This window comes from Thunnus thynnus, chromosome 15 (genome assembly GCF_963924715.1).
Source record: "Thunnus thynnus chromosome 15, fThuThy2.1, whole genome shotgun sequence".
Taxonomy (NCBI): Eukaryota; Metazoa; Chordata; class Actinopteri; order Scombriformes; family Scombridae; genus Thunnus; species Thunnus thynnus.
In genome coordinates this window covers 4,483,385-4,501,953 of record NC_089531.1, presented here as the reverse complement: position 1 = coordinate 4,501,953, position 18,569 = coordinate 4,483,385, and the positions used below count along the sequence as shown (strand labels likewise).

Genomic DNA, 18,569 nt, shown 5'->3' with positions numbered 1-18,569 from the left:
CCACCGCACGCTGTTGAGACCGCAATGTATGTCCAAACGACCAGTGCTGCCCCCCAATAATATTATTTATATTTTGATATGACTGTCAACATTACATATTTTTTTGTATTTGTTAATATTTGTAAATTTGTATTTGTATCTGTATTTGTTGAGGCAGCAAAATTATTTGTATTTGTATTTGTATTCGAATAAAAGTGGAAAGAGGCTTAAAAATCCTGTTTTTGTATTTATCACGCTTTTAATTTTAGAAAATTAAAGTGTTACAATAGGTGTTCATGAATAAACTACCTTACGAAGGAGGTCCCCACACCAGGTCTTGAACTGGAGTCTCCCAGATCATACACGACTGCGCTGACTACTGAGCTAAAACTTTACTCATCAACTCATTGCAGACAGACCTCTACCTATCTATACACCAACATCACAGAGACAGTACACCATGTAACATGTAGTAGAACTTCAAAGGTGATTCTTGCTTTGCACTTTTCATTTATTGCCTATTTTTTACAACCTAACTTTGTGGAAAGGAGAAGTGGAATAACAGGTTATGGAGAGTTGCTTACCCCTGATAGATGTAACAGTGGAGCAGAGGGGAGAAACTGAGATAACGATTTAACCGACCTGCAAACTGGTATTTGACATGTTTTTTTTTCTTCCCAAAAACAAAAAAAATTTAAAATATTTGTATGAAACAAATATTCATAGAAAACCCACTATTTGTGCTTTGCCGAAAACAAGGACACACCCATGTAAGGTAGTTTATTCATGAACACTTATCATTCTAAAATTAAAAGTGTAATAAAAACAAAAATAGGATTTTTAAGCCTCTTTCCACTATTATTCAAATAAAAATAATTTTGCTGCCTCAACAAATACAGATACAAATACAAATACTGGACTCCCTGCACATTCCTACTGTAATACTATACCTACATTACAAACAATGATGCTGCATTGGTTTAGGAAGGGAATGTATTTCTGATGTTCCGATTAATAGCAAAGAGAGTAATAAGTAAATATGTAAGTAAAGTAATACTTTGATTTCAGGTAATTTTGGTGTATGGGAACTGTTCTCAGTGTTCACTGCAGTGGGTGCCTGAAAACGAAGACACTGTTCACCAAAGTTGACGGGAAGTAGTCTGCTTGCAACAAAAACAGCTGCTTCACAAAAAAGAAAGTAAAGAGAATAACGCTTTAAGTGCAGTTTGCTGCTGCAATTTTCACCTGGATTTTCATATCACTGACTTTTCAAAATACAATTTTCACCAAGTAAAGAACTCATAGCCTATGCTATTATTAAATTATTATTAATACTTAAACATCTAATCATCAAAATTATACATGACTCCAATTAAAGAAAAACTTTGTTAACTATCATTAAGTTTTCTTAATGATAGTTGTTGCACCAACGAAATAAAATCCAAATTATTGCAAATGAAGAGTGCTGTCAGATGGTGTGAGTTCAAGTATCAGTTATACCATAGTGTCCTGTCAAATTCTAGCCATTTATTATCATTTTACGATGTAACAACACTATGGTTAAGGTCTGGTTAGGTTTAGGCACAAAACCCACTTGGTTAGGTTTAGGGAAAGATCATGGTTTGGGTTAAAATGATCACTTTGTTAATATCATTTTAACCTAAATTTATATTGTATTTATTGTATAGCCACCTGCATTAGTTTAGATTACTTAGATTGAGGGTGTTATGAAACCTGGAATGCATTAAGAACAGTATATAATTGGGTGGATGAGGACAGGAAGTGATTATTAGAAGAATGGCAATCATATTTTAAATTATATTCATAAAAACATTATGTAGCCTAAAAATGTTAGTAGGTTGCAGGCTGCTAGGCCATCTTCATGATTTAAAAAAAGGACAAACAATTTATATAAATGAAATAGTCTTACAACACATCACCATATGATTTATATAATTAAACCTGGTTAAACAATGTTAAACCTGAGTGTTGATATTCTCAAAACTCACAATCATCTTCAAAGTCTAACAATTGCAACAAAGTAAAAACAATTTGGATGAATGAAATGGCTTCACAACAACTATCTAATTCCAATCCCACACAGGTTCTAATAGGAGCTATTAGCACCACTAGCTGATGTAGTTGTTATGTTATAAGGAATAATTAATCATAACTTCAAAAGCAGATTATCTCAAATCAAGGACTATTTTAATGGACAACTCAGAAGGTTATTTTTGCTCCTCAAGACTTTTAGTTGAGGACTAGACCTTACTTCCCCTTAGAGTAAACTTGCAGCTCTCATTTATCCTAAAAAATAACTAAAAACGAGAGAATAATCATAATAATGAAAGCACAGCAGAGAGCACGAAGTGATGTGTCATCATTTTTAAAAATAATTCCGTCCAAAGTCTGACTAGAACTGAAACTAAAGCAGAGTATTTTACAGAAGTCTGAACAAGTTACTTTCTATTACTGAACATTTGACTGTTTGTTAATCCAGACACTGAGGAGGAAAAGCTTCACTCTGTCTGACTGTCTCTACCCACGGGCTGGACTGAATCATCTCAAAGGGTGGTCCGGAAACACTTTTTTATTGGAACAAGATGAAGATGCTATTTTTATTGCTCCTCTTCTGTCACGTCGCCTCTCCAAGTAAGATCACACTTTAATTCTTTCCTTTATACCCTTTTCTGTGACATTAGTTCTACTTTCTTCTCACACAGAAACAGTAAATGATTAATCTCATGTATCACAAAATTAACTATAGGAGCTCAGCAGCTCATTTGAGTTCTAACTCAATTTTTCTCTTCACATTCACATATTTGAATCATATTCTAAGGTGTTTGTCAAAAGGTTTCATTTCCTGTAATCTGCCGTGAACACTATATTTCTGCCACAGGAAATGTTAAACCGCTGTATGGGTAACAGCTTGAGTTAAAAACACCACAGCGACTGTCCAGCTGTTAAAGGACAGATTCACAATTTTTCAGGTTCATCTTAAAACAACAGTCAGGTGCCCATATAAACACTGAAGGTGAGGTTTTCCTCACCGTAATCATTCCTGTTCATACTGGCTATTAAAAGATCCCCTTTAAATGTGCTTTCAGTGTAAGTGATGGAGGCCAAAATCCACAGTGCGTCCACACAGTTATTGTGTGCAAAAATGTATTTAAAAGTTGATCTGAAGCTTATATTCAGCTTCAGCAGTCTGAGTTAGTCATATCAAGTGGATATCTGCCACATTTACAGTCTTTTTAGCATCAAATTCTCTCTTTGTGTTTCCTCTGACAGTGTTTCCCTGGTGAGCTGTGGTGGAATCACAGTAACAAAAAGAGGAACTTTGGCACAAAAAAGACTCTAACATTGAAAGATATCCACTTGATTTGACTCATTTGGACACTGAAGCTTCATATCAACTTCAGATAAACTTTTAAATACATTTTTGCACAGAAGGTGGACTGTGGATTTTAGCCCCCATCACTTACATTGTAAGTGCATTATGAAGGTCAGTATGAACAGAAGGAACGATTATGGTAAGAAAAATCTATAAATCTATTTTAATGTTCATTTATGCAGCTGACTTGTTTTAAGGCAGACTTAAAAAATGATGAACATGTCCTTTAAGGCAGTGTATTTATGACTGAGGCAGACCTACGTGTAGGCTATGTAATGGGAGTGACATCACCGACTAAATACTGAGCCTCCCCTTTCTGTTTTAATCAAAATAAAACAATAAAACAGTAAGCAACATGAACCTTACAATGCACATAACATAAAACTCATGCTTTGTTTGTATACTACCCACAACATGGTGTTGACAGTATCTGGGAACATAAAATCTGGGTGAATATCTGATAAAACAGATCTCCTCTAAAAATACTGATTATTACAATAGTATGAAAATTGCTATAATATATTCCTTTTTGGCATACGGTGGTTAGAAAAGGATACAAAAGGATGTAAAACATGTAATTACTAAAAACTGAAAACCTCTTTTTCCTACAGTGACACACTCCCTAGTATTTCTCTTCACTGGATCTTCTGGAGTTCCAAACTTCCCAGAGTTTGTGGGTTTTATGATGGTTGATCAAGTTGAAGTGGTCTACTGTGACAGCAACATCCAGAAAGCAGAACTCAAACAGGACTGGATGAAAAATTTAATAGAACATGATCCAAACCATCTAGACTCTGTATATACTGCAGAGTGTCTGGCAAGTCAAAACTTCTTCAAAGACAACATTATAAGTTGGATGCAGCGATTTAACCAAAGTGGAGGTATATTTACTGTTTTTTTTTTCCAACTGTGCAATAAACACATGGTTTAGTGAACAGCTATCAGTGGAGCCATCATGACTAACTGAATGAACAAAGTGCAGTTTTTGGGGTTTTTATTTGTTTTTTTTTCATGTCATTTTCACTACTTGACTTTTATGGTGCTTGTATTTTCTCTTACTTTGTATATTTTGATTGTTATGCACCGTATCACCAAGGCAAATTCCTCGTATGTGCAAACAGTCCGTGCACCTTTGAGAACACGCGAAATGACCCGTGTACATCCAAAGCTGTGTTCAATTTGTTTGATAACAAGATAAACAAATAGACAATGCATTACTTTGTTTTTACTGCTTTCAGTAATTTTAGCAACATTTCCATTTTTTTAATTCACATTGTGACGACAGTATAAAAACAAAATAATACATTGTATATTTGTTTATCCTGTTATCAAGGAGGGTTCATGAACCGCTAACCTACTTGGCAATAAACCTGTCTCTGATTCTGATTCTCACTGAAAAACACCCTGAAACAACCATAACAACCAGTGTTGCCAGATGAATGATAATTATCATAATTGTACGATTATTTTTTTTTTGTACGATGTAATGCCAAAAGTCCCATAATGAGCGATCATTTTGTGACACTTAGTATTAGTCTAAGCCATCCCATTTTAGCTCAATTCCTGACAGGATCAGGATAGTAAAATATGCATATATATATATATATAGTGTGTATATATATAGTGTATATGTATATGAGTGTTTGTGTATGCCAAACATTTCAGATTCTTTCACACTGTTTCTGCCAGCAGTCTCATTCTGGTTTACTACAGTCTCTGTCTTTGTCTCTCTCCCAGGTGTTCACACTCTCCAGAGGATGTATGGCTGTGAATGGGATGATGAGACTGAAGAGGTTAATGGTTTTGATCAGTATGGTTATGATGGTGAAGACTTCATATTATTTGACCTGAAGACACTGACATGGATCGCTCCAAAACTACAAGCTGTCATCACCAAACACAAGTGGGACAATGACAAAGCAGCAATAGTAAAGCAACGTCATTACCTCACCCAGATTTGTCCTGACTGGCTGAAGAAGTATGTGAACTATGGGGGGAGCTCTCTGCTGAGAACAGGTAGAATCACATGATCCAAGATAGATTCATGTATAGTCTATCCTGTCTCCAATGTACAGTAACATTACAATGAATATGAAGCAACATCACTCTCTCTCAGGTCAGTGTCCTCTGTCTCTTGGTGGAGTGTTGTCTAATCCAAAAACATATTTCCAAAGCATTTTTGGGCAAAAACCATGCAGTTTACCATGGGTTTCAGGTTTGTATGAAAGTGATGTGTTTTGATTCAGTTTTACTCAAAAACTGGAAAGTGGCTCCATGTTTTTGAGCAGCTATTTGAAAGAGGCAACTGTAAGGGTAAGTGTAATGGAAGTATGACACTTTATAGCCAATAAATAAAACTTAAATAAAGTGATATAAGTATATTATGACATTATCAGCTCCAGTTATTATATTTTTTATGATTTTTTTAAATCCAGCTAATAATGTAATAACCAGCCAATAATTTAATAACTTATTACATTATGTGTGAAAAGTTATGTTATTGGTTTAGAAATTTTATTACATTATGGACTTTTATTACATTAATAATGGAAAAATGATTAAAAATGGTTATTGGCAGTTATTACATTAACATTAGTTATTCTATTATTGGCTGCTACATCGGTCCAGTGCATTTAGAAAGATCTCACACACTCATACAGTGAGCGAGTATGTTAGGAAGACACTGTCAGTGAACTGCGTGTGTGTGTGTGTTGTGGGTGAGGGGGAGGCATCAGCGTTCTGGCTGAGTGGGCGTTTCCATTTGAAGAACCCAGAAAGGAATGCAGGTGGAGTCGCCCTTTAAAATGCGTAATGAAAACAGGGGAAATGACAAGAAATTGTTGTGGTATTCATACAGCAGTTGGTGAGATCAGACTAGCCTGCCAGTTCTGCCACATGAACAACTTAACAATGAAAGTTTGAGCAAGCTTTTTTCTTGGAAGGGGAACAAATACTAGAAATTTGGAGAAATTTTCATTTGAAATCCATATTTTGGCCACTGTATAAAGAAAATGACTTTTTTACTTTTCTACTTTTTCTGATTTACACTGGGCACACAAACTCTCTCACTTTCTCTCTCTGCAGACCTTCCCTCAGTGTCTCTCCTCCAGAAGACTCCCTCCTCTCCAGTCAGCTGCCACGCTACAGGTTTCTACCCTCACAGAGCCTCACTGTTCTGGAGAAAAGATGGAGAGGAACTTTTTGAGGAAGTGGAATATGGAGAGATCTTCCCTAACAACGATGGATCCTTCCAGATGAGTGGTGACCTGGACATTTCATCAGTCCCACGTGAAGACTGGAGGAAGTACGAATGTGTGTTTCAGCTCTCTGGTGCAAAGAAAGACATCATCATCAATCTGGACAAAGCAGTGATCAGAACCAACTTGGGTAAGACTGGAATCAGAAGTGATGTGGGAAATGCACACCTGATTTTTACCTCCACCAAGGAGGTCATGTTGTTTGGTTACACAACTCTGTTGGTATTTGTTACTAATAGCAAAGTATGTCAAAAAAACATCTGATAGTTGAAGCAGGTGCACTGCACTTCATGCTTCGGGGTGAACGGCTGGTCTGTTGTGTTGGCTCTCTGTATAAACACTTATCTCGTGCACACGAAGTAACAAAAACGCGGGAACGAATTGTATCTTGTGTGCACACAATAGCATTTCAAGCACTCTATGAGTTAAAATGTGGCCTTAGTATATATATATTTTCTCTCTATGGCCTTTCTGTGGCTCTGTACATTTGAAACAAAGAGGTCCTGCAACTCTTTGTCCAAATTATTTTTTTCATTTTTTTCCAGTTTTGAGAAATGATGATTGTAATAGAAGTAGTAGAATGGTAGCAGTGTATCTTGTAATAAGTTTGTTCATACAGTATTCATGTGTGACAACACATTTGTTGGACCAATAATGATTAAGAACATCGCCAGCTCTGTCTGGAAAATTACTACCTCCTCAGCAGGACTGAAATTTGTCAGCACTGAGCTGTTACCCATGAAAACACATTCAGAACCACACAACATGACTTGTGACGTTCCACAAGAACGATCTAAATGAGCCCAAACTGAATGCTCTGTTGTTTTGGTTTCTGGTTCTCTTTCAGACTTCCCTGCTGGTCCAGTCATTATTAGAGTTGTTGTAGTACTGGTCCTCCTGGCGTGCTGCATCGCTGCATCACAAATCTTCATCTGGAAAATGACAAACAATGGTGAGTGACAAAAATGTAACTCCATATTTTGTGTGGTTTTTCTGGTAATATAGAGCCCATAAAATATAAATATCTCAAATGCACTGACATTTCTAGTGATTCTTCCTTCTCTCTTTTACTATATTTCAAAATCTCACTAATAATAATTTCTCATTATTATTTTGTGGTTTCAACCTGCAAACACTAAGTTTTTCTTTTTTTGCTCTTGTGTACGAGCTACTAATATACCACAAACTCTAAAAGCAAATTCCCTACATATGTGGACACCAGTTAGGTCAGTAATTCACTTTGACTGTCTGTTCCTTTGTCAGCTTGAAGATGAGACGAGGATGCTGAACTCTACTTACTGAGGAGTCAACAGAATCAAACACTGTCTCTGAGAACGCTTCTCTCTACTGACAATCATCTGGAGAGAGTTGATGCTTCTAAATGCTGCATAAAGCTTATGCTTATTCATGCAGATGTCTCCCACCCAGGACTGACAGTACTGGTGGTTGCTCAGCAGAAAAAAAAAATCATTAGCAGTATCATTATGTGAGTGTGTAGAAGAGTTAATGTCTGTATATGTTTTCTGTGCTTTTTAAAAAAAAAATCACATATGTGCATCCAGAGATCCAAGAACAGTGTCTGTTTCTACAAAATGTTTTTAAATGTTAAATCAAATGAATGCTTCACACATTGCACACAATAGGAGGACTGATGGCGACACACACTGTACAAAGTTTATGTCACAAATCATGTTTTATTGTGCTTTTATTAAAACACTGACTGCAATTAGATTTGAGGCTGGGTTTCAGTAACTTTCCACTAGAGAGCAACATAATCTTGAAAACTCTCATTCTGAAATTCCTCTGCTGTGAGAGAGAAGCATGTTATCAAAGAGAAACTACACGTTTTATTTGTTCATCTCCTCATGCAGGTTTGTTCTCATGTGATTAAGGATCTATTTTCCATTTGGTGTTTTAACCAAGACAGTTGCAAATCTGTAGTGAGATACATTGTGTTGAAAATGTAATATTCAACATTCAATTCAATTCAGTTTCCTTCATTATAACTAAGAGATGGTGACTGAGGAAGGATAAAATAAGTGTGTGAGAGAGATATGAAAAATGATTAAATTCCACTATATTTTCAGGAAATTTTACAATGTCTACATAGATACAGTAAATAAATGGCATTTTGTTGTTGCCATTTTTGTCAGAAAAAGAAATAAACGCAGTAAAGTAATTTGTGAAAATTCATAAGAGGCCAATTTTAAGTTAGAATTTAATAAATAATAATAAAGAATGATGCAACAGCAAAAAAACAAACAAAAAAAATGAACACATGACAGTAGGACTGAACACATGTCAAAGATTTTAGAAGAGAAAGACATTATAGTAATCTTGACTGGGAATTCATCAGAGATCAACTGCAGATACATAAAAGCAATTTTTTGTTCCTGGCTTTATCTTTATCTTTAGCTTTAACAAACATCTTCTTCCTTCTTGTTTCCACTGGAGAAGAACAAATGGAAACTCTTTGATAGTTGAACAGTTTTTAACTCATGACATTTTTCTTTCATTTATTTGACTGAGATGGAGATGAAAATCAAAAGACAGAAAAGTATAAAATAAAACATATTTTGCTTATGTGTACCTTGACTACCATTAGTGCACATCTTCGTCGGTGTAGCTCTCACAGGGTACAAGAAGAAACTAGAAGAATCCTAGTTCTAGGATTATAAGGATATAAATAATAATTGCCCGAACTATTGTTGTGCTGCAGGTATTACTGCCTTTTGTAAAGCACTTGATAATCACTGATTTTAAGTCTGTCTCAGAACAACAGTCAGGTGCCCATATGAACATTTAGATTTCCTTCAAATGCCGATGGGGGATGAAAGTCCTTGTTTTGCGCAAAAATGTACCTAAAAGTTTATCTGAAGATAATGTCAGGCCTCAGCAGTTAGTCAAATACAGTGTAAATCTGCAGTTTCAGTCTATCTCAAAAAGAGCCGCTTGTGTTTCGACAGACAGTGTTTTTCTGTTCAGCTGCAGTGGAAGGATCGTAACTAAAAGATGGACTTTGGCACGAAAATGACTAATTTTGAAAGATATTGATTCGACTCACTTGGGCAACTGAAGCTTCATATTAGCTTCAAATAAACTTTTAAATACATTGTTGCACAGAAGGAGGACTGTAGATTTTGTCCTCCATCTCTAACGTTGTAAGTGCATTATAAAGTGATCTCTTAATGGTCAGTATGAACAGGTGGAATGATTACAGCAAAAAAAATGTGTCAATGTTCATTTGGGTGTCTGACTGTTGTTTTAAGACAGACTTGAAAACTGTGAACCTATTCAACAATTGCTTCAGAAATAAAGTTTATTATTATTATTAGTATTATTAGCTCTTCAAGTGAGGAATTGCATCATGTCCAATGTTTCAAATTCTGTGTCACATGACACAATGTGTTTTGGACTTGGAAGCCAGACAAGCAGAGGCAAAGAGCTCTGTTGGAAACAGGCAGGAACAGGTAACAGCCTCAATTCAAACAGAAAATGTATCAAGTTCATGTTGAACACAGTGTGAATCTTATTCAAATAGGCTTTAAAAATATTGATTATAACAACATGTCCTCATAATTAAATGACCGCATAGGTCGATTGTTCCACTCCAGAATGACCTATGGGAGCGTTTCCTAAAGGGCCGCCTCCATGTCTGGGCTTTCCAAAACTGTTACAAATCACTGTTAAAAAATAATTATGGCGTGACAACACAGTGGTTAAGGTCTGGTTAAGTTTGGGCACAAAAAAACACTTGGTTAGGGAAAGATCATGGTTTGGGTTAAAATGATCACTTGAAATGTTGTGTGGGTTAAAGTTACTACCATAGACATAAAATATATATCTATGGTTACTACTTTCTTAAAGTTAGGCAGCCTTCGTCGTCATGACAACAGTAAACACCACAACAGTTGCAGGTACAGTTTTAAAAAAACCTGGATACAGGGAGTGAACAGTGGTCTCATGCAGCCAGATCCACTTTTTGCCATCTACTTAGCCATCCATCCAACCCACATCCGCCGGATATGGAAGTTTGTCACTTTATATAGACGTCATCTGAACTGCGTCCACTACATGGCGTCTGTCACTTAAAAGAAACTATAGGTCATTTTTGGTGACTGAATTTACAACCTATGCTGTTGTTTTACTTGGGAGAACAAGCTGGATTATAGATGTGGCAGAGAAGTTGAATTTGTATCTGTCAAAGTTGAGTCCTTGTTCACCTGTGATGAGTCTCTAACCTTTACTCCAGAATGTAAACATAACCAAGAAACATCTTTGGACCAAACAAAAAGATAAAACCAGCTGACTCTTATTGGATCTTCACCTCTTTATTTCTCCTTTATCTAAACAAGATAAAGGATCTAATCATACTGCTCCTCATCTGTCTGTTGAGATTGTTCTCTCAAGAAAACAACATGGATCATAATGTCATCCAAAAATGACCTATAGTTACATTTGAGTGACAGATAACATCTAGAAATTATGACCAAGAGGAGGGGTGGATGAGGGCAACTGCAAGTCGGGACAGTTTTTTAAGTAACATAAATCCCATAATTTTAACCCAGTGGTTATTATTTTAGCCATGACAACAAAGGTGGTCTAGCTTTGTGTTGAGACAGAACACGACAATGTTTCAGCTCAATTTCCTTTGTACTTGAAGACACGAGTAGTGACTTCAACCCACACCATGTTTCTCTAACCTTAACAAAGTGATCATTTTAACCCAAACCATGACCCTAACCCAGTCTTTTTTGTGTCTAAACCTAACCAGACCTTAACCACAGTATTGTCGCATCATAAATAATAAAGTTTTGTTAACAGTGATTTGTAATGGTTTTGGAAAGCACAGCCAAATGATGTTGTCCTGCCAATTACCGCCAGTAAAGGCACCAGATTAGAAAACAATCCTATGTGTCATTCTGGAGTCACATAGTCAAACAACGTATTTGGTCGTTTAATTACCAAATTTCCAACAGTCTTTGTTCACTATCTCATTCAATAACTCAGCATTGCAGAAACCTTGGTGTCTTTTTTAACAAAACCTCACCCTATAGATAAACATGTTAATTCAATGGTTCAATCCTGTTTTCATCAGCTCAGAAACATTTCAAGGATTAGATATTTCTTTCTACCAAAAATCTTGAAACTGTTATTCGCGCTTTCATAACCAGTTGATTGGATTCACTGCTCTCTGGCATCAGCAAAAAATCCCTCTCCTGCCTCCAGCTCATCCAAAACTCTGCTGCCAGGATTTTAACTCGGTCTAGGAAACATGGTCACATTTCACTGATCCCGGCTTCCTTTCGCTGGCTACCTGTTGCTTTTAGAATAAATTTTAAGACCTTATTGATTAACTACAAAGCCCTGAGAGGCCTTGCCCTAAGCTATCTATCAGATCTCTTATTGCCGTGTGTCCCTTCCTGCTCCCTGAGATCATCGGATGTGTCACTTCTTGTTGTTCCAAGGCCCAGATTGATACATAAAATGGATACAGCCTTTACAGTCAGGGCTCCTAAACTTTGGAATTACCTGAGGAGATCAGGGCTGCCAACTCTGTCTCGTCTTTTAAATCACTGTTAAAAACCCACTCGTTTGTTGCATCTACAGGTAAGATCACGATACACATCATGATCAAGATGTATGATCATGATCTTTTATTGTTTAAATTTGCTTTGCTTTTCTTTTGCACAGTGACTTCTTTAAACTGCTTGTTTTGTTCAAACAACAGTCCAAAATCAAAACTTACTTAATTTACTATCATATATGAAGACATGCTGCAAATCATCAAACATAAGAAGCTGAAACCAGCAAATGTTTGGCATTTTTACATCAAAAATTATGTTTCTTCAAAGGGAGAGCAGTGAATTGGACCTGGGATCCTCTCGGTTCATCTACATTACCTGGAATTGTTAGTTGTCCATCTGTCACTCAAACATTTCCCCCCCCATTTGTTAGTCCGGACAGACAACACCACAGTATATATCAACAGACAGGGGGGCCTGTCTTCAGTTACACACACACAGACTGATTGTCTGGAGCGGCAAACATTTTCTGTCACTGAGTTCCACCCATGTGCAGGAATACTGAGCTGTGGAGCAGATCTGTCCAGGGGAAACCCTCTTTATTTGTGGTGAATGGAGACTTCATCCAGGAATAGTGAGCCTGGTTTGGGAGTGTTACAAACAGCTGTCTGTGGACCTCTTTGCAACATGGGAGAACTCCTCTGTTCTTCTCCCTTCATGACCAGGATGTGCCCCTGGGGGTGGATGCACTGGTTCCTCAGTGTTCTTGTGTTCTTCTGTATGCATTCTTCCCAATAGCTTTGATTCCCCTCCTGACTTACAGGAAGTTCCCTTTCACTGTTCTGTGGCTGTGTTCTTGGCTTTCTTGCAAGACATGGTGGATAAAGGGAAGACTTTCCTCCTTGTCAGGATTTGAGTGTTCTAGTAGTCTAATCTATCCCCTTTTTGAGTCAAAAATATATATATATAAAAGTATATATATGTGTGTGTTTGTGTGTGTGTGTGAATGCGTGCATGTCCCTCAGCTTATGACATGTTGATACATACTGGGCAGTAAGATATGCCCTGTATTTTTGAGAGGTCATTAAGCTCTTTGAAATCTGATATCACAGAGTTGAACTTGTTAAAGTAAATGTTCCTCAGTTGTTTGGTTAGTGACGTGTGAAAGCACTAAAAGTAATATTTGATACTGCCAGTGACGCACACACACAACAAAATTGAAACGGCGACTGGTCTGTCACTGAGCAAGACTCCCCCAAAATCATACCATGAAGACGATGAAGCTTGTTTTTCTGCTCATCTTCTTTTCTGTTACACATTCAGGTAAAATGAACTTTTATTTCAATTTGTTTGACTGTAGTGTGTGTAGAAGGCAAATATAATTCAATTTCACTTTCACACTGGGCAGTTTTACGCAGTTAAGATAAAACTTTATCTGTGCCCTTTTTTCATAAGCCATTAGTTAGGCTTTATTAATAGTAAATAAGTCATTAGCTTATGCTTTATAGATGTTTTTCCCCAGCAGCACACTTGTGTAGTATGGGCAGCGTGCTGGCAAAAATGTAGCCGAGACATTTACTGCTGTGATGTGGACATCTCACCGCTCTCCGCGTGACCAAAGCCAATATTATAAGCCAAAAAACTGTAGCAACAAGAGCTATATAAATAAACAATTAATCTTATTATTATTATTATTATTATTATTATTATTATTATTATTATTATTATTATTATTATTATTATTATTATTATAACTTCAAACACACAGTCTACTGTCAAAAAACTGCTTTTACCATCCTATAACTTACTATGTAAATAAATAAATGCATGCTTTCACAGTTAAATTGCCAGTCACTTGAAGTAATCTGCAATACCACCAAAAATCAAAATACTTCAGAACCATCCACAAAATCCTGCCCATACCTGCTCTACCTAAGCCTGATTCTGTTTGTTTTCCGGTTGTGTTTGTGTGTGTTTCAAATAGAAATTGCGGTTAAAGAGCATTTGCTTAGCCAACCTACTCTAAATATGTATTTATTTATGTATAAATAAAGGTTTCAAAAATATATACAATAATCTTCATTATTATTTGGATTGAAGAAGAATTTAAAGTCTGTTGTGATCATTGACTCAAGATTGAGACTGATTATATTTGATTTTTTTTTAATTGTTAAAACTTTGTTTGTTCTACAGTGAGACACTCCCTGACATATTTGCTGACTGCATCCTCTGGACTCCAAACCTTCCCAGAGTTTGTGGCTGTTTCAATGATTGATGAAGTTCAAGTGGGTTACTGTGACAGCAACAGCAAGAGACCAGAACCCAAACAGGACTGGGTAGAAAAATTTGTCAAAGATTATCCTCTGCACTCAGAGTGGCACACTGATTCCTGTGTGTCTAACTATCTGATTCTAAAAGCCAACATTGCTGAATTGAAGCAGCACTTTAACCAAACTGGTATATTTATTTTTAAATCTGCAAAACCATCCCCACCACCCCAACTGAAGGGCAAGAAATATGATATACTATTAATATTATATATATTGAACATATGCAACATAACATAATATGAACTATGTTCCCAACATCTAGAGGAGTATCTACACACAAAGCTATCTATAAATACATATACAGACATTCAAAGTAACTTTTTGCATGTACCATATACCATATACCATATACAAGCACAAGTCCACAACATCTATTGAAGCATGTGTGCTAGAAGGTCTTGGATTGAGGAAACAACACTGCTTGATGTTTGTCTAAAAGTATCAGGACATATGTGTACCTACACACACACACACACACACACACACACACAATCAAAGTGACCAGAACAGTGTTTTATTTACACATTGTTAACTGTTTAACTAGGTACTACTGTGCTCCACCTCAGTCTCTGTGTGTGTGCAGCTCACATGAAGTCACCACACCTTCAACAGTGTAGATAAAGTGTGTGTTGGTCTCAGTGGAGGCAGTGTGTCTCTGTGGTAAAGACAGGAAATGGACTCTGTTTCCCAGCAGTCTCTGCCTCTCTTTCTCTCTCTGAGTTGTCCACACTGTCCAGATGATGATTGGCTGTGAGTTTCCATCCAGCCAATAACAGCTGAAGGTGTAGATCTTCTGTTTTGGTGTGTGTGGATCAGTGTGTCTCTGTGGTGAAGATGTGATATCAACTGATGATAACTGACTGTGCTGAGATCTCACTCTGGTTTACTGCAGTCTGTGTCTCTGTCTCTCTCTCAGGTATCCACATTTTACAGGAAATGGTTGGCTGTGAATGGGATAATGAGACTAAAGATGTTATTGGTTTTGATCAGTTTGGTTATGATGGAGAAGACTTCTTAGTATTTGACCTGAAAACACTGACATGGATCACTTCAAAACCACAAGCTGTCATCATCAAATACGAGTGGGATAATTACAAAGCTGGATCAGACAACAAGAACTTCCTCATCAACATTTGCCCTCAGTGGCTGAAGGAGTATTTGGACTATGGAAAGAACTCTCTGATGAGAACAGGTAGAATCACATGATGTGATGTAGTTTCATGGACACAATGATATTTATATGCTCTTTTGTTGATAACATGCAGTAACAATATAATCAAAACAACCAACATGTAGAGAATTTTTGCACATAATGAACTGTAACGTTTCTGTTTGTGATGTTTGGTTTCTAAGTTTCTCTCCACCATTCTCTGTCTGTCTTTCTCTCTCTCTCTCTCTCTCTCTCTCTCTCTCTCTCTCTCTCTCTCTCCAGACCTTCCCTCAGTGTCTCTCCTCCAGAAGACTCCCTCCTCTCCAGTCAGTTGCCACGCTACAGGTTTCTACCCTCACAGAGCCGTTCTGTTCTGGAGGAAAGATGGAGAGGAGCTTTATGAGGACGTGGAACACGGAGAGATCCTCCTCAACCATGATGGATCCTTCCAGATGAGTGTTGACCTGAACCTTTCATCAGTCACACCTGAAGACTGGAGGAGGTACGAATGTGTGTTTCTTCTCTCTGGTGTGAAGGACGACATTGTCACCAAACTGGACAAAGCAGTGATCAGAACCAACTGGGGTAAGACTGGAATACTGAATTTGCAATGTTTTTGCCTCAAAACATTTGTTGCCCAATTAAATATACACATGTGATTGCTGTGAATATTCTAAAGATGTTAACTCTGGGTTCTGATTTTACAATTTGAATGAGTTTGAAACAAGTTTATCAGTCCTGAGCATTCTGGAGCTGAGGGTTAGTCCAGGGTTAATAAACAAAACTACTGTTCTGCTCACTGAAACAAATGTAATTTCTTACCTGTTACCTTATGCACATGACCTACTGAAAGTATCTAAGTGGATGCAATAAAATGCAATTCAGTGGTTGTGACAAAAGTGCCAGCACATAGTTAGGAGTGCAGGTTTGCACCGGCAAGCTGACATTTACTTGAGGTAATTTCCTCACCTGCACCAGCCTGGTATCTGGGTAAATTTCCATGCGCTCTATTGGGCGGAAAGGTGCAGTTGAGGGTGCCGTTGACAATCTAGCAGTGCACTGCAAACTCAGTGCGAAGAATGAGTTAGTTTTGTACAGTCACCTGCCCAACTGCTCAGGAAAAGGCTGCTCTTTAATATTTTTGTTACTTTATTTGGTGAGGGCTCACCCAAATAAACCTCACTAAAATAACACAAACACCTTTATCCATGCTTTGCATGTAAAGCACATAAATCTAACCAAATTAAACATAAAAAAATAATTTCAGAAAAAAAATACAACATGTGTTGTGGAAATTCTTTGCTGCTGGTGAAGAACGAAATATAGACTTCTGCCGGCCGACAAAGTTTTATTTTCTTTGCAAAGAAAAGGTAATTCAACATGCAAGCGGTTAATGAAGAAAGACCCCGAGCATATGGAGAGCTAAACATTTATACCTGAGGAACGTCCCCCCCTATCCAAACATGTGTTTTCACACCTTCTGGTCTGCTGTGGGTATCGGAGCCAAACCCCTATAGTGTGTTTCGCACCGGAGGCATCCTGCAGGTGTGTAAATTTGAAGAGGTCCAGACATCATAATTAAAAACACAAAGGGGAAGGTGGGCTGTCTCAAGTGGACAAAGAAATGAAATTACAATTACACATGCAAAATGCTAGACTGCGTTTTTAATTTCACTTGTATTTGATTTATTGTACTGTCATGGAATTACTCACAAGACCATCTACTTGTTGTATGTGAAAGTAAGATTCATTAAACAAAGTAAGAACAATATAGATCTGTTGCTGATCTGAGGAAATGTGTGACCACACGGGAGAGAGCAAGAGCAGGGGCATCCTGTGAGGGCCCCTGCCTAGTGTCCCCACATGGCTGATATACTCAGCCCCAGCTGATAATCATGATGTGACAAAGAACAGGGTGATCATCTCAAAGATGACAGGATGAAAAATGTAAAAAAAATAAATAAATAAATAAACAAAGTGTTAACATTACAATAATAAAGACACAAGAAGTGTAATACAACAAAGACAGGGGATAGGTTCAACATAGATGCAGGATGGACACACAGAGGTCAGATGATGTGATAAAATTCTTCCACAGTAATTAGACTTTTGAGTGCAGATGGTAATTGTATGGATTATTGTGAGCTGCTGCACTCCCAACACACTGTAAATGTTTTGTTCTGGTTCCAGTTTCTCCCTCAGAGTTCCCTGCTGGTCCTGTTATTGGAGGTGTTGTAGGACTGCTGCTGCTCCTGGCAGTCTGCATCACTGGAGTCTTCATCTGGAGAAGGAAAAATAATGGTGAGAGACAAACATACTTTTATTCATCATGAAGCCATTTTAACTACAAATAACAGTGTAACCTGGCTGATGTTCAGTAACTTGACCTCAAACTAAAGACTAAACTAAAATAAAAGCAGGAATCAATCAAGTTAATACAGTGTTTCTTTAAAACATGTATTAGTGTTTGCTTTGTTTGCTTCCATTGATTCTGACATTTTATATTTTGAAATGTTGTAATCTCTCATCTGTATTTCAGGATTCAGGCCTGCAAACTGTGAGTATTCTGTCAGTTTATTTGTCTCTCTCTCTTTATGTACAAATAAATGCAGTTAATACTTTTTTTTTTCGACTACTGACACTTTGTTTTTCTTTTATAGCTTCATACATGTTATCCCTTGAAAGTTCTTCAGTCAGAGATGCAGCTCTTAGCTGATCACAGTGAGTATTTCATCATGTCATCAACAATGTGCAGATAATGTATGAAGAATTTCTCCTTTGTTGTTCCTCCTTAAACTATACTGATATAATACTCTCATAAATATACTGAAAGTCTGTCTTTAAAAAAAAAATTAAAAAAACAGTTATGCTGATTTGACAGAATTTCTCAGGATACATCAAACTAAAGTGTGAATTCATAGATAAGATTTATGA

General features: G+C 37.0%; 1 protein-coding gene across 2 annotated transcripts; it reads left to right on the top strand.

Annotated features, from left to right (window-relative positions):
• The first annotated feature begins 2,240 nt into the window (after nt 1–2,240).
• Nucleotides 2,241–16,370, top strand: LOC137198242 (major histocompatibility complex class I-related gene protein-like). 2 transcript variants are annotated; one of them, XM_067611952.1, is made up of 6 exons: nt 2,242–2,631; nt 3,985–4,254; nt 5,111–5,389; nt 6,458–6,760; nt 7,478–7,582; nt 7,894–8,361. In XM_067611952.1, exons 1-6 carry the CDS (start codon nt 2,583–2,585, stop codon nt 7,896–7,898), a joined length of 1,011 nt encoding a protein of 336 aa, XP_067468053.1. In that variant the 5' UTR covers nt 2,242–2,582; the 3' UTR covers nt 7,899–8,361. The 2 variants fall into 2 exon arrangements, with proteins under 2 accessions (XP_067468052.1, XP_067468053.1); XM_067611951.1 differs by lacking the exons at nt 7,478–7,582; nt 7,894–8,361 and adding an exon at nt 15,918–16,370 and having other exon boundaries at nt 2,241–2,631.
• The last annotated feature ends 2,199 nt before the right edge of the window (nt 16,371–18,569 follow it).